The following is a 17,998-nucleotide window of genomic DNA, read 5'->3' as shown; positions in this document are numbered from 1 at the left end:
GTCGGAAGTGTGCAACTGTAACACTGCTTGAAGTTTCTTAGTGTACTAGAGTGGTATATCCCCAGTATATGGAACAGGTAATTATTTGTTATTTTAGTAGTTTTTCAGTAAACCCACATTCACTGATATTTTACTGCGAGTTTAAAACTTAGTGAAACAATTATGTTCCATATACTTAAAGTTACTGACATTTTACTATCAGTATAACTGGGCACAACTACAGTAAAGCAGCTTAACAAATTAGTAAACTAAGAACCTTCAAGCAGTGTAATATGGAGAAAATTTCACGTTTATGTTTCTCAAGAGTATTAAACTCATACAATTGGATTTGTGTGGAAGACACCTTTTCATACACGTGTACTTGTGTATACATAAATAACAAAACCATTAAATTACATGCAAGTATTAAGAAATCCAGTGAAGAGCTTCGTACACGCTTTGAAAACTACAGTATGCAACTAGTAATATCAGCTTCTTTTTGTGTGTAGTAAAGCTATAAACTTATTTATACCCCATTGTACAATCATGAATGCACATCAAATTAAAAATATAACCTCGATAAAATACATTTATTTACTTAGAAGAATGCATTTACAGTCTAGTTACACAGAATAAAATTATATTATTACAGTGTCATTAATTACTTAGAATACAGTAAAAATTACCTACTTACTTAGAAGAAAAAAATACAATTAATTAATTACTTATAATACACAAATAAAGATATTACAGAGTGCAAAATTAAACTAATTACTTAAACTAATGAATTAAACTAATTACTTAAATTAATTACTAAACTAATGAATTAAACTGATCACTAAACTAATGAATTAAATTAAATACTTAGAATAAACTTAATTACTTATATACACAGTATATACAAAAATACATATGTCTTAGGAGCAATGTCTACCAATTCAGATCCTAAAATTAGCCTCTTTAACCTCTTTAAATGCAACTGTTAGAGACTTTATGATATCAGCATGTCCAGTTCCTGATTCTGACTCACGAAGGCAAAGAAGAAATTTTTCAAAAAATCCATCACCTTTTTTGGGTAGTTCACAAATAAGGTGCGAAGCTTTATCAACATCAGGGATACTTTGGATCGTCATAATTTGACTATCCCGGAGTGTCAGCATTCCATTTTGCCACAGGCGTGGCAGAACAGCAGAAATGTTCAGGTTTTCCACTATGATTGGGGCACACCTTTGAAAAGCACGCACTTTTATTGATGATGTAGGAGTAAGGCTACTATTAGCTTCTGAATTTGAATGTGACCTGTATAGTATACATAGGATAATAATTTAATTACTAAGTCCAGTCAAAGTCATTAAGTTGGATTAGAATTTACACTAATACCATATCATGAATAGCAACATTACTATGAAGAAAACAGCAATTGCTGATTACCAGAAATTAAGATAAAATATAGTGTTGCATAATTTTATGGTTATAACCAATCCGATTTATGGTGGAACCTCAGTTATCTGAACCCCTTAAGACCAGGAGTGGTCCATAAGTCTGAAAAGTCCGTATCTCTGAATCTGCATATAAATAACCTTAAGGTGGCTCGGAACAGTTTTCATAAGGTTTCAACAGTGTTATGTAAGCAATCACATTAGCTATGAGGCTTAAATATAATCATTACTGTGGTTGACCACCAGTTCCTGTCATTTGCAAATGAATATAATTATGTTGCGTAAGCACACATCATCACAGCATTTAACAAGATCATCACGCGCTATTATTACAAGCCTCCGTACAAAAATGAACTAGTTGCCAGTTTTTCAAGATACGACTGTCGAATTTTGGATGGGCAAGCAGTAGTAAATAAGCTGCAATTGTGCGGAAGCCGATTTTTAATATTCGCTTTGACCTGGCTGTGGTGAATTTTTAAAAAACCTGTTTCAAATCTTTGTGTGACATGGGTAGAATTAACGTATAAACTAAAGACCTGGTAGGAAAAGTAGCTCCGCACAATGATAGATAATCAGGTAAATAGTGTCTAACAGCGAATCCAGCCCCATAGCGCCAAGCGCAGAGGAAGAGTTCACTCTGAAGAGCTAAATTTGTAACTTGCGCTACATGCATCCCTGAGAGCTCCTGTTTGTTGTAAATGGTAGAGAACAAATGCTTCATAGATTTATGTTAGTTCAATGCACTTCGTGAAGATAGCTTGCTTGTTTTAGGCCCTGTAAATTTCATGCTGAAGCCATACGGAAACTGTTCCCAGCCACCTTAAATAGCATAAAGAATTTTTTTAAGTATCAGTGTTTTGACTACCCTAATAGAACAGTCACTACTCTAATAGAGCAGTCATTTCTGTGGTGTGGTTAACTGAGAATCCGGATAAATGGGGTCCCGATAACTGAGGTTCCACTGTACTACATTTTTGTGTTTATTTGGTGAAAATCCATATCTCAGCGTGTGATTCAGATTGGTAGCTTTGGATAAAATGTGGTTTTCCATTGACTTGCACTATGTACATGAAGTCATCACTAGCTACCTATAACATACTTTAAATCCCAGTGCGTGGGAGTGTCAAAGTGCCGTGCTGGGTTATAACTACCATACAACTAGACAGAGCGGTACTGCTACTGTACGATATATTAGTTATCACCCAGTGATAACTAATTTATGACTCTGTTGCGGAGCCACTCAGTCTTATTCGTGACATCATAATAACCACAAATGGTATCATTTACAATGGAACAAAGAGCCAAATAAGGAAATATACTGATACAAAACACACCAGTACAGCACTTAAACTTACTAAATCTTACACGAAAACTGTTAATCCTTTACACAGTAACACCCAAGTTACCAATACGATAGGTTAACAAATGTCAAGAACAGTGTGCTGACTTTCGCTCCAGCAATCAGTACCAACGGACACTATGGTGAAGAACTAAGTTTTTTCGATAACCTCTAGCTTCATCATTCTATCTCGGACTGCAGTAGCCACTTGTTGGTCTTTTTTCCTCTTGCACGCCACATGACCCCACCATACCAACTTCTGACAAGGCAAATCATACCTGGAACTGCTGATTCGTAACACCGCCCTTCGCTACAGTTTGTAGGCATTAAGTAGGGTCTCTCTTGTAGCTACGAAGTTGAATCTCCACACAATTCAGATGAAATCTTGAGCACAGTGACAGGAACTCAAACCGGAACTTAATTTACTATCCATAAATTTCTGTGCACTCCCGTGCACTGGGATATAAAATAGTTATATCCCATATACCCGAATGATTTCATTGTTATTATACTCGTCCTTGGCTCCACCTTGGACTCGTGTAATAACAATGATATCACCCTCGTAACACGATATAACTATAACGTATATAAACACTTTTGTACTGTCCTGCCATTTTAGATAGCAAATATTCTTATAATATAAGAGTGAAGGGTGAGGGACAGACAATAAATAATGCAAGAAAATGAATGAGGAGGACAATGCAAAGTCAGAGGTCTGCACATGACTTCACAAGGTCCACAAAAGACTTGGAAGGATGTAATGCAATGCTATTATACTCATGTACAGAAATTGTTTGCCCATTTCATCAAAGACAGGGGTGTATTTATGGGTGTTTCCTTGGGTTCCAGAACCCCTTTGAAACTCCCTTTGAAACTATTTTAACTTGCAGCAGGAACAGCAAATTATCCTGTACAAATATATGAGAATAGGGTAGGGAAATATGTTTACAGTGTAATAGGAAACTTAACAATTTTATTTCTCAAACGTGAATTAAGGCATACCTATATACATATAGATCAAGACACTCTAATACAGCAGTCAGATGTACTCTAATAGAGCAGTCAAAACTACTCCAATAGAACATTTATAACGGAAAATAATTTTAAAATGATAATATCAGCTAAATCTTGAGTGTTTTATTTGGATCACTGCAATGTATGACCAGCCAATTAGGATGGGAATCAAGCATGTATGTATTATGAAAGTAGTTTATAAGATTTTTAAGTACTTCAGTGTTCAAAATTTTGTTAACTGAATCCCCAGATTCCTGCATCTATAACTCACAACCAAATCTGCAAACCACTTTTGAAAAATCCTGGATATGCACCTGAAAGAGCTTCCAGATTGTCACTACAGGTATCACAGGCCCATAACAGCTGAAAATTTCAAAATGGGAAAGGCAAGCTACAAAAATCTGTAGTGCATTGATGATTAGTTTATAATATGGTTATTGTTGTGAACTACCATTCTGATATTACTTAGTACATAATTCATTTGTGTTTAATCACATAATTATAGGCTTTCGGGCTTGTAAACTGTATACGTCAACTCAAAACAGAATATGAACATTTTTCTATATCACAAACCTGTTCATTCTTTCTAGTATGGGCTGTGATGGTGAACTCTGTAATGAACCACCATGTTGTGGTGAAGCAGATTTAGAAGGCATGGGTTTACATATGTCTTGATTTTCATATAGAGGAGTTTTATTTTTAGGCTGGAAGACTGGAAGAGGAGGAGCATCTGATATATTCAATGCTGAGGTAGACTGTGCAAAGCAATTCTGAGCACATGAACTGGTGGATGTTTTGTACCAATAACTGTTTGAATATTTTAGCGCAGCAGTGCTAGTAGATCTGTCATCTTCTCTGCTACAGCTGCTACTGCTTCCTCTGTGCTTTGTTTCTTTGGACTTAAAATGCTTGTAGGTTCCCTTTGGATATAATGGAGCCCTACTGCTAGACAAAAAGCTGTAATCGCAAGGGTCAGACAAACTGCTGTTTTCAGAATAGTAACCACTTGAATATTGTGAGTCCGCTGAGACTTGTGATGACGTTGATGAATTACACCCTGCATACCAGGAGTCAGGAACACTACTAAAGGTGTACTCAAATGGTGGTGGTTGTATTCTCATGTTTGAAAGTGTTACTGTTGGAAGATCTACGCAGTGATCTTCGTGAGGTACTGGTAATGACGAACTGGTTTCACTCTCAGTATAATAACTTTTGCTTGTTGCTGAATTGCATGAAATCTGAGATGTTGCTCTGGGTTGAGTGACACTTTTAGGACCAAAGTAAAGAAATCTGCAAAAGAATTGTACATGCCAATCACACATTTCACCTGACACCTTATAGTATAACTTACTCCTGGAGTGATTTTTGCATTGCCATGGCCTGTGATTTTGGATGTTGCATCCATAGTAATAATCCTGGACCTCTGCTACACCTCCTTCCTGTCTCTAAGAAAACCAGTGATTCAATACAACCACATCGTTTTATTACTCCTCGATCCCAAGAAAGCAACTGCTTCCTAGTATACAAGTCATGTATGTTGAATGTGGCATCACTGCTGCGAATTGTAATAATATGCATCCCAGGCAAAGTGGCATTATTTTTAGCAATTCCTTCCATGAGTATGTGTACCACCCATATGAAATCTATATAAGACATAGATTCAATAACAACATTGTACAAAAGGGTAACTGTAATCTGTCACATTTTCATAATTGCTTCATGGTTTAAATAGTAGAGCAGCTAAGTGATAAAAGCACCAAATTTGGTGCAATATTTGTTTGATTCATACTAGATACGGTGCCATTAAAATTACCCATCATATCATGCTAAAAGAACCTGAACAATAGAAAATGTATTTAGTAAGCCATAAAAATGCTTAATAGTAAATATCATATGTACTGCATATTAGGGTTGGGTCGTTCTGGCCAAAAAAGTACCCAAAAACCAACTTCACAATACCATCCTGACACCTTGGCAGTTTGATAACCAAGCCCAAAAGTGCCTTTGTACAACCCTAAGTGCTTCCAATAGACTGTTATGAAATTTTAGACAAAAATGTGAATTTTCCACTGACTAACTGCCCTGCCTGATGCCTTCGGGCAAGTGTAACTTGGTGACAGCTAAGGCTACAGGCTTGATTTTTTCACAGTTCAACATTGGTTCATCCCAAGACATTATTTCGGCATAACGCAGTATGTACAATGCACGCATCATGGACTTACCTTTGTGTCCCATTTCTTTTTGCTGACTGCCCAAGTTGTCAATTCGTGGTAGCAAGAAACGTGGCTTCCTACGTTGGAATCATCTGTATTTTCCATGGTGACTGGATTGATTGCAGAGGTGCTTCTCCTATTGTACTTTGTTTGTAGTGCTGTGTAACCTAACAGGCTGAGCATAGCTGAAAGCAAAAGTCCCACCTTGGGAGAGGAGTTTCTATAGTGGATATTAGTAAACTGCCACCATCAAAAGCCTGGGACAAGATGTAGATGTCAAATCTCCAGTAGGTCTATGGTACCCCTGTGGGTGGGGGGTGGGGCTTAACATTGATAGGTGCATAATGACCACTTCATTTTCAAGACAGTAATTGATAGCTGGGGCATGTGTTCAGACGAAAACATTTACTCTGGCATCATCCTTTTCTTTGATTCAGTATGCATGGGTTCACCAGTCATAATAATGTTACAAAAAAAGTAAACAAACAAGTACAAGGAAAACTTTTAAGCTCAATTAGGGATCATAGAAAAAGTAGAGAAACAAGGAGGATCACCTAAACCTGCAGATATATTAGTGAACATCTAATCCATGTATTACTGTAGTGTTTTTTTTAGGAGGAATTAGCAAGGGTGTTGTGAATATGATTGGTTTAGTTGTGAAATACCAAGTATTTTGACCTATAACTTTGGAGGGGGGGCTAGATAAATATGACAAGTGTATGAGTTAAAGATTTACTTTGTTGTATGTCAAAGGTGAATAACTCATGGCTGAAAATTTAAATATTTCTGTTAACAAGATTTTTTGTTGTTGTTTTAGTGTGGGAGGAACAAATCAAGCTCTAAAGTTGCCTTAAACTAGCCCATAGCAAGAAATGAAAGCATATGGTTTATAAAAACATGCTGAGACATATTTGACAGTACTAATTCATCCATGGGTATAATTGTAGGATTAATCCCATCCAAAAACAGCTTATAGCTGTAAAAAAAGTGCGCGTCCAAGTAAAGCAGAGTTAACTGCGACAAAAAGTAATGATATCATAATGCGGCCATGGGCGAGGTGTGCAAGTTGTAAAATTAATATTAGCTATATAATCAGATAATACAATGTTATTGTTAAAGTGTTAATGAGAACTATGTGATGCTGCTAGTTTTTAAGTGTGTGAGCATCTTCATAAATGCCACACAAATTTAATTCTCAATAAAGCAATGTGTATAGATTCTCTGATAGTAATAAATAGTTTGAGTTTGGCCACCTTTCCTTTGTTCGTAGCATTGCTGTATACAGGAAAGGCGGCCAAACTTAAACTATTTATTACTATCAGAGAATCTATACACATTGCTTTATTGAGAATTAAATTTGTGTAGCATTTATGAAGATGCTCACACACTTAAAAACTAGCAGCATCACATAGTTCTCATTAACACTTTAACAATAACATTGTATTATCTGATTAGCTAATATTAATTTTACAACTTGCACACCTCGCACATGGCCTCATTATGATATCATTACTTTTTGTCGCAGTTAACTCTGCTTTACTTAGATGCGCACTTTTTTTAAAGCTATAAGCTGTTTTTGGATGGGATTTCAATACCTTTTGTTAGAATAAGCAATGCACTGCTGATAACAGTAGGTGAGTTTCCATGGTTTTGACAGAAACCCCAGATTACAGTGACAGAATATTAAAATATAACTGTAATTTTAGTGGCCAGGGTCGCCAACAACAACACTTTGCCTTTCATCTTGTACTGCATTGAAACGATCAAGATACTCTATTAGAGCAGTCACAAAACAGCTGTAACACAACAATCAATATTTAGCATAGTCACAACTTCTGCTTAGCATCGGATTGTATAGTTCTAGCTACTTACAGACTTTACAATATAAAAATATGGCACTTGTAGAAATGTGACTGTTCTATTAGAGTATCTCGATCTACTTCAAGCATTGACTAATTCAAGTGAAGAAGCTACGCCCCTGCCAAGAGATCTTGTGAAATGAAATGAGAATAGTAAAGAAAAGGCAAGTATGTACAGAGACAATAGAGGGGCGCGTAATTATGTCCTGTTGTAAATAAACGCCTTTAAAATTTATATTACTACTAAATAAATGCACCAGAATAGGCTTGTGTGGCTGTTGTCTCCAAGGTTGTCTTATTACTTGTCTTTTCGTGTTGAAGAGATTTAGTCACAATTGGTGAGTTTAACTATACATGTATTTGTGTTGTAAAACTTAATTGTAAAAAGGCGATTAGCACATATCATGATAAACATGTATTTGTCACAGTAGAGTCTCTCACGAAGTCACGATTATTACAAGACATTGGACCAGGGTAAAAAATTTACTGCTATATTTAGAGGTTGTAGCGTTTGTATATCTTAATAAATAATCCCCCATGATCACTAATCACTAATAGTACAGTGAAAACTGGTCATTATTCAGGCCGTAGGGACAAAATTTTCTGACCTTGCTTTTTAAAGAGGTGGCTGCATTATGCGGCCTTAAAAAAAGGTAATTAAGAAGCATGCTGTTCTAACTGGCTATAGAGATGGATTTAGTGTATGACAGCGTATGACACAGTGAGTGCTGGCAGCAAGGGGGCAGCCAATCTGTTAGAGCACCAAAAGCACTGCTTCAGACATAGGCAGTTGACTGTCAGCCCCAAGTGTAAAAAGTTTCACTATTGGTCCTTATAAGCTCCTGATGAAGAAAGTGATGAAGTCATTATCCATAGGATATATTTTTCAGAGTATCCATTTCAGTTCTACAATATAGTAGCCAAGCATAAGATGAACATAACACAGCATTCCAGTAGTTTAGTGGTGACCACAACACTGCCTGAGTTAAACTGTGGTGAGATTTGAGACTACCAGAAGCCCTGGAATGTCTTCAACACATGAAATACCAAATATCTAATGCCTGGCTTTCATCCACAGTGGACCTGTCTTGGTGGCCACTTGTACAGAAGGGAAACAGCTGCCACACAGTCTTGCGAGCGAAACAGCTAGTTGCCACACCCCTTAATTATCAATTAGTAAAATCTTTAGCAAAATTGTGTGTGTGAGCAAGTGCGATGTGGCAGTGCCGTGTATATGGTTGCTGCCTAGCAGTGACACATCACGAGTATTGAAGTCACAATGCGTTACTGTATCATCCATCTAAATACAATCTCTGAATGTGTCATTTTGTGTAGAGAGAGCAATCTTCCACAAGAAGTGACCTGCAAGTTTCAGTGTATATTGTTAACCATTAATATTGTTCACAATATTGTGAACTGTATGTACAGTGAAACCTCACTTAGTGGCCACCTCTTTAATAAGACCACCTCATTATATTGGCCACCTCTAGTAGGTCCCAAATATAGCTAAGCATTACTTATGACCTCATTAATAAGGCCACATTGTTATTCAGGCCAAATTTTTTGGTCCCACAGCTGGCCATATTAATGAGGTTTCATTGTACTTATGTGAATTTTTATTTTTCGTAACTTTTCTTCAGGTTTACTGATGGGCACTATGAAGCATTGTTGACTGGTATGTGTATAATGTGGTGACTTGAAATGCTAAAACAGTACGTAGCATGTCTTGTATGTACATGTAATGTGTTGTAATGTGTCCACACATCCACACATCTTAGAAATAAATATAATTGTATTCTCTATAAATAGTCAGTTCCATTGTGCCACTGGGTCATAAGTTGGTTGAGTATGGATCATCCAGGACACTTGAGTCACATTTTGTCCTGGCCAAGTGGATCTCATCCACTGACAGAATATACAGGATCAGATCACGTGTATAAATTACGGTGGAACTTGTTTATTGCCACCTTCACTCATTCAGCAGGTAATAGTGTATAAATTCTCAATTGTAATTGGCTTTTCAAGAGTGGTTGTCTTTCTATACTAGTGGCCATTAAAACAGGTTGTACTGATAGAGTGTACATACTAGAGATGCAACAATATCCTCCACTTAGTGTCGTTTGATAGTGATGCAATGGAGACTATGTATTATTGCATTTAAATACTATACTATTATATTGCATCTCTAGCACGTATTTATAACAGGAATGTTTGTTAACTGTTTAGACATACTGGAGCCACACCCACTCATCTGGATTCTACAAATGGAGTCATACCAACTTGTTGTCATCATACTTACTCGTTACTCCCATTGTGTTTGGATGAATATACATGCCATCATGTGAGACTTGCTACTATGGCGGGCCACTGGAAAACATTTGCATAGCAGTTATATTACAGTCATTATTGTACAATTCGTACATTATTGTTGTGAAGTGTTTGGTATCATGTGTCTCCTCTGTATGTTGTAATTACATGTGTAATTTTGTGTGGGGGTGCTATAAAATGCAATAATGCATGGTGACAATTGTATTAGGCGATTTTGCACACTTCCTTTTAAGCTAGCTACATGTGCTAATTACTCACAGCTTGTGTCAACAACTGGTAACCACAGTTGTACTCTTGTGTCTTTCTTTAAGCCGCGCCCTTAGAGGGACAAATTATGAGGGGGGCGACTAATTTCAAAACGAAGGATGGTATGCAGCACCATAGATTATATCTATGGACTATAATCTATGGCAGCACACTTCTTGGTGGCTATATGTACTGATTAACTACATAGAGCGCCAGTTCATCAATACCCAGTGACCGCAGTTGTGCTCTGCGTCATTCTTTAAATTCCGAGTAAAATTCTTAGAGAGCAAATGACGTGGAGGCGACTAAATTCAAATTTCAAACTAGCCATTCTCGAAAACAAATGTTTCAATCTGAACGAAACTTTTAGAACAGTTTAAAGACACATTGCCCTACATGCCAAGCGAGTATTGCGGAAAACAACAATCTGGGATTTGTATTTGGCCTCTAGGTCGACTGAGGATGACTGAAACTTCGTTTGGTGCTGAAATCACGACTGTAGGGTAATCATGTATGGTGAAATCGATGATGTGAATCTTGAGGTGATTGAGTGAATACTGAAGCGATAACAGGGCAATCAATGTTCAGAATGCACAAAGGAACGCAAGGCATACACCTGCGGTTGCGTCTAACCGCATGCGATAAAAAAAAAAAAAATAAATAAAAAAATTAAACTTCTCCTTGGATGTCGGCAACCTCGATCACGAAACAATCAGCATGGATTTGCTTCACTGCTTGTGTGGTAGTTACTAGTGACACGATGAGTTCAGCTCCAGAGTTTCAGAGGGATAGCGTAAGTGACGGGTGGATTACAGGAAGGCCAAATTTGAGAACGTTCGTTCTTGTAAAATCCTCACGTAGTGGTCGCGTCATTTATTGTCTGCGGCGCGCGTTTCTGCTTTACTGGCTGCGCGACTCACTACCGTGAGTCTTGATTTAAAAGTTCACTTGTAACTCTAATCATCCACCTGATTGTGATGCAAGAACACAAGTTGTTGTATAGAATCAATTATCCTTTCATAGCAGTAAAAATTGTCAAAACCTCATTATTGCTGTGTCACCAATTATTTAGTAATCATGCATCATAGACTTAAACGGCTTTCATAATGTAAACAATATACTGATGCAAGGTTCCGTTAACAGTATCACTACACATGTATACCCAACACTTACGCCATTGTACATAGATTTCATAAAGGTGACTTTCGTCATGTAGGATAATTTTAATTGAATTATAGGTGGTTCATGTTACTCTTTGGGCAATCTCTACTGCTGTTGTACTGTTTGATAAAAGCTTTCTTGTACTTATAATAAGACATGTAAGCTAGGTACATACAACAATGCATAAAAGTAGAGGTGATACTGTACATTACAATTATTCCATTGCTGCATTTTCCAGGCTATGGTAAAATTAAAATCTACCATGCAGTGCCAGGATTCAGTGGGGATATCATACCCACAACCCACAGCAGAGGGCCACTCCTCAATATACCAGGGCTGACTTCTGGAACTTAACCCATTGAGAGTGTCGACCACATTTAATGTCAATAGGACAAGTCAAAGGAGCTGTGTTTGTGCATACATACACATATGCACACTACTGTGCTTTTCTCAACAAAATATGCATATGTTTGCACCAACACTAAAATGCATTGGAAAAAATGGAAACTACGCAAACTATCTACATAAGTTAATTGTAATGAAACAAAGATATTTGAAGATGGGTATAGATTTAATTGATATGAACTTGCTTTACTGATTAACAGTGAGAATAAAACTTAGTATTGTTTCATTCCTATAGCTTAAAGGCGTGAAGGTTGCAACCGTTCATTGACAGTGCAATGGGATAGATGTGAACAATGTTGTTGTCTGCCTTCATACTCATATGCACGAATGAGTACACAACTCAACTTATACTGTAGCCAGTGGATTCACCAATTCATGACAAACAATTTGAACTAAGTTGCAACTCTTGTAGACCAACATATACACACTATGGTCTTAAAAATAATTTAAGCACCTGTACAGTACTTTAATTTTAGTACAGTTGATGCACATGCTCTTCCTACTGTCTAGTGCGATATAATTCCAAAACTACTTACCACAATTAGTTGAAACTTTGGTGGCCAATATTACTGAGGCAATAAAACGAGATGTGCAAATTAAGTGAGGTTTTTTTTTGCTGAAACAGTTACATACTATAGATACAAGTGCACAAAAACAATTTGGAATTTTCAACTAGAGTAGGTACCACAGCACATCGATAAAAGTACTGAAAAAATTTGGAGTAGTACACAATATTAAATTACAGTAAAACAATAAGAAGTGTTATATCCCTACTGTGCTCATAATACCATAATGGAAATGCACAGTAGGGATATAACACTTCTTATTGTTTTACTGTGATTTAATATCGTGCACTACTCCAACTTGTTTCAGTACTTTTTATCGATGTGCTATGGTCCCTACTCTAGTTGAAAATTCCAAATTTTTCTGTGTACTTGTTTGTTAACTTTTTTTGTAAATAATTATGACAGGTGAACCCACGTGTACCACATCTGAAATGGCACTGCACGCCCCAATTATCGTCTGAAAAGTGAACTATCCATTATGCTTCATTGTTAGCTTTGTTCAACCCGTTACGCAGCATTTCGAATCAAGAACTGTTCGAAAAGCACCTCTGCAATCCATGCATACCGAAAGAAATGGTGCCGGGCACCCTGGGTATATCAATTATCATCTGAAAAGTGAAGTATCCATTACGCTTCGTTGTTGGCTATGCTCAACCCGTTACACAGCAGTACGAATCAAGAACTGTTTGAAAAGCACCTCTGCTATCAAAATAGCCACTATGACAAATATGGACGATTTCCGTTACGAAGGGAAGCCATCACGTGCTACTGCCAAATCGACACTTTTCACTGTCAGCAAAAATGAATGGGACACAAAGGAGGACACTGGTAAGTCTATGAAGAATGCATTGTACATACTGCGGTATGCCAAAAGGCACCTCTCGGGCTGAAGCGACGTCGAACAGTGAAAAAATTAAGCCTGTAACCTTAGTCGTTATTGAGCTACGTAGCTTGTCTGAAGGCATCAGTCAGTTACTCAGTCAATCAGTCAGTCACTAAAAAATTCCGTTACAAATTATTTTTAAAATTCTGTAGCAACTTGTTGAAAGCATTTCAGGTCGATCTGAAAGCTTGTTTGGGCTTAGTTTAACTAACCAATACTGCCTCATCGTCGTCAGGGAAAATTGAGGCTGTTTTTTGGGTGATATTATTTCGTGGGCCACACCTACTCCTTTGTGGTCCCTACTATACAGTTACTATCGTACTGTATGACGATCATACAATATAATGTACCTGCATTAAACATCCTGGGGTCTGTATACCGCTCGGTTGACTGCTGCAAATGGAAGTCCTCATGTGGCACCTCTGGAATTGCACAATATGGTATGGTATGGAGAATGTCACAGTAATTATACCAAACTATAGAATCTGCAACTGAGGAATCTGCATAGAATAAAAACTGATCTTCATCCCGGCTGACCATTTCTATAATAATAATTCCAAATGTCATGTACACCCTGTAGTGGACCCGCTTCACATTTGTAAACAGAATCTCCTGCATCACAGATTTGTCATCAGCTATAGATATCAAATCACAATGGAGTTTTAACTTCGCTGGTTCATTTTCACTGATTCCACTAAAAGCTTGTAAATACATTTTCTCCCATCCCTGTAATATAATGTATATTAGTAGTAAAGTTCAGAATATATGTACTGCAAGGCCACATGCAATTAATTTTGTTGTATTCATTTATTTAATAGTACTTTTCAGTAAAAAAAGTAGTAGTATCCAAATTAGCCAATTATTCCGATAAACGATATTAAGCAACAGAATTAGCCGATACCGATAACCAATCCGATATACACTAATAACCCTAACACTCATCCTCATCATTATTAAATGTCTCATATTAGTGATATAAGTATTGATATACTAGGCTAAAGTGTAGAGTTAGATGTATACCACAAGTAAAAGTTACTCATGGTAAACAGGTTTTAAGTACATTTTACTACTGCTATACAGTGAAGACAAGTGGCTGGTACTACATAGACACTGAAAACCTCAATTCACTGTTGGGCATGGCCTAAAACCTGACAGTTTATTATGGGCATTGCTTGTAGTCATGGCCTAATGTATTTCGCGGACTGGACTCGCGGACTGGACTCACACACTGAGCTGGAAACAGCTTTTAAACAATAATCCAGGCATTATCCATCTCTTGCAACACTGGAGACACCACTATCGAGCTACAACTGCTGATACTGCTCTTCCTTACAGGTAAACAAACTAGCGGTGCACTAATTAATTAGAATACACTCACGATACACGAGTACTAGCAGTGATAAAGCATGGTAGAGGCTATTGTTGTAGCTTAGATGTTTTTCCTTTATTGCTTTAGCACTAGTGCTAGGGTTGTAGAGATGAGCCAGTAATAATTCTTAGCAGGTAACTATAGGTGGCACTGCCCAGCGAGGTGATGGGGCTATGCAAATAAACTGACTCATCACTACAGTCCTAACACCAGTGCTAAGCACTGGAGCAACAAAGGAAAAACAGCTGAGCTACAACAATAGCCTCTATCACACTTTATCATTGCTAGTACTCGTGTATCGTAAGTGTATTCCAATAAATTAGTGCAAGCGCTAATTTGTTAACTTGTAAGGAAGAGCAGTATCAGCAGTTGTAACGCGATAGTGGTTTCTCCAGTGTTGTAAGAGATGGATAATTCCTGGATTATTGTTTAAAAGTTGTTTCCAGCTCAGCGCGTGAGTCCAGTCCGCAAGTCCAGTCCGTGAGTCCAGTCCGCGAAATACATTAGGCCTGTAGTCACCGCTAACCCATCAACACATAACTTAATTAAAATGACAAATAACTTATGTCTAGCCTCCCCCACATCATTACGCAGTGGGGATTAATATCAGCTTTGATTTCATCAAAACCGGTTAATCGGCTAATAGCCAGTATCGACCCAATACCGATTATTGAACCGATTAATGGTGCAACACTATAGTTACCAGAGTATAGAATCTTTGGCGGCAGGAAGGCTGGGGGGGCGCAGTCCCCAGAAGTTGTAGCCATTTTAGGTTTTACACATCTCAGAATGCACAATCTGAAACACATCATCAACTTTTCAGTATTTAAAACAGCCTATTTGCAGTTTATAAAAACTCTTTTGGCAATATTGACTACTGAGTTGATAAACATACAGCAGTTCAAAATAGCCTTTTAGACACCTGGTACAGTGACAATACACCAACTCACTGAAGTAAGAGGTCAGTGGTTTGATTGTAGGCAAAAGTTGTTTTTTTTCATTGTTTTTCCATTTTTAGACTACTTCTAGGAACATAACATGTCTAATGAATCATTTTGACTGCTCTATTAGGGTATTTGAGCATTCTATTAGAGTATATCAATCTTTTTTGCCCCCCTCCAGTAAGGATAATTTCGGCAAGATATCATTCCAAAGGGGGCTAATGACCCTCAGCAGACCAAGGAGGGCTTTAGTCCCCTAGCCCTCTCCATTCCGCAGCCTATGAGTCTGAGTAGGAATTATAGCAACAAAAAAAGCAGTGAAACAAAGGAGGCCGCCTACACCTGTAGCCATATTTTTTCCTTGTAATTGTTTGCTTACTTTTTGTCACATAATTCATAACAGGCGAACCCATGAATACCACATCAAAAGAAAAAAAGGCACCACACATACCAGAATAATATTCACCATACATATCCCAATCCATACCTCTATTATCAATTATTGGCAAGCAGTATTACTATTTTGCCAGACTCAGGGGTGGTGGAGCAGGCCAAAGCAGGGCCGGAGCCCAGAGATTTTGAGTGGTCCGGCCATCCATGGACTAGGTCATAGTCATGCACACTACTTTTTATTGATTTGATGTAATTTTTAGATTATCTGCTTTCATGTGATACTCAACTGCGTGTGCTAAGCAAACATAGCATGCCAAGCTAGGGGGATCTGGGGGCATGCTCCCCCAGGGAAATTTTTGAAAATAGATGCTCTGAAATGGCATCTGGAAGCTATTTAACATGCAAAGCCTCTTTCTCCTTAATTGTTAACATCAAGGATATATTCTGACAATTTTGTACTACAGTACCAATTAATTCAATTTTTTACTTTCAAAATTTCAGTGAAAGCTTAGTTCTTTGAGATACAGAAGCCATTGGGATTGTGGCAAATGCATGCATGATCAATTAGCCAATGCAGCGCCATGCAGATAACTCACTGGAGTGATTTGAGGACAATTAGCATAAGTGTAATGGCCTAGACTATAAGAAGAACAGTGGCTATATTCTATACCGAATACTGTATTAGAGTATTGCGATGACTGTTCTATTAGAGTATATTATGATGACTGCTCTATTAGAGTATTTCGATCTTTTTACAAATTCAAGTAGCTGAAAAGTGGTCCGGCCAATGCCGGACCGGCCGGACCATGGGTTCCGGCCCTGCAAAGAGTGTGAGGGGGCCTGGCCAGCTGTAAGCTGAAAACCAAAAAAAAGAAGGTAACTGCTGACAATAGCTGCTCTCCACCAATTATATCTCCTTATTTATAATTATAACTACACATACGTAGCTAAGTAGCTTGCTACACTGCTTCTCTGAATACTGTGACTACTCTATTAGAGTATCTAGATCCTGACTGTTCTATTAGAGTATCTCGATCTTTTCTTGCAAACAGTGTTCCATAATAGCCCCCTGGCCCTCCCGTTTCTACCACCTATAGACAGATTATTTTGCAAGCAGCAATACCATTTCACTTTTTCAGTTATGTTCTGCCTGTAGTGCAGCATTACATGCAAAGAACCAGTACAAAAAGTACCTCAGCCTGTGTAATGAATCCACTCATTTCAAATGTGTCCACTATTGAAATTCACAAAGCCCAATATAAATAAGCATGCCGGTAGTTATACATACATATACGTGATTAATTCACATGACACATATTAGTATACACTAGTGCTTTGCCTGGTATATATGCACTTGGCCTCAGTGCTTATGCGTGTATATCAGGTAAAGCACTCATGTCCATGGTATAACTAGAATATCGGCCTGTGCTACTCTGTTCAGCCTTATATGGTGTTTCAAGAGCTTCTCACACCTTGTAGAGGATAAAAAAGATGGAGAAAATGTCTTCCTGGTCAAATCACTTTGGTGGCATGTTGCAGTAGGCCAGTCAGGTTCTTAAGTAAGTACTCCTTTGTTAAACTGCTTTTGTCTCACTTAGACAGCACTTGATAGGGCATGTTTCAGTTGTAGAAGCTTAAATGTTGCTAGGAAGACAGATTAGCAGGAAACTGTATCTATCTCAATTCCCAGGAAGTTACAGGTTGTTGGGTCACCAGCTTTGAGAGATCTAAAGGGACACACGACTGATTGAACGTGTACACCAATGTTCTCTTACTGGCCTCAGCCTCTTTGAAGGACCGTGCCACAAGTTGTTGAGCAACTTGGATATCCTTGTTTGACTAGAATCCACTGAGAGCATTAGC

General features: G+C 37.7%; 1 protein-coding gene across 2 annotated transcripts in view; it reads right to left on the bottom strand.

Moving 5' to 3' along the window:
- Positions 1-530: 530 nt before the first annotated feature.
- Positions 531-17,998, bottom strand: part of LOC136263407 (uncharacterized) — a 33,537-nt gene continuing 16,069 nt past the window's right edge. For both annotated transcript variants that reach the window (XM_066057921.1, XM_066057922.1), the window contains exons 3-6: positions 13,783-14,158; positions 5,123-5,414; positions 4,345-5,061; positions 531-1,278 (exon numbers count right to left, since the gene is read on the bottom strand). In XM_066057921.1, the coding sequence (XP_065913993.1) occupies positions 918-1,278; positions 4,345-5,061; positions 5,123-5,414; positions 13,783-14,158 (1,746 nt within the window). In that variant the 3' untranslated portion in view covers positions 531-917. The remainder of the gene's footprint in view (positions 1,279-4,344; positions 5,062-5,122; positions 5,415-13,782; positions 14,159-17,998) is intronic.

Source organism: Dysidea avara, chromosome 8, assembly GCF_963678975.1.
Source record: "Dysidea avara chromosome 8, odDysAvar1.4, whole genome shotgun sequence".
Lineage (NCBI taxonomy): Eukaryota > Metazoa > Porifera > Demospongiae > Dictyoceratida > Dysideidae > Dysidea > Dysidea avara.
This window is presented reverse-complemented; position numbering and strand designations above follow the sequence as displayed.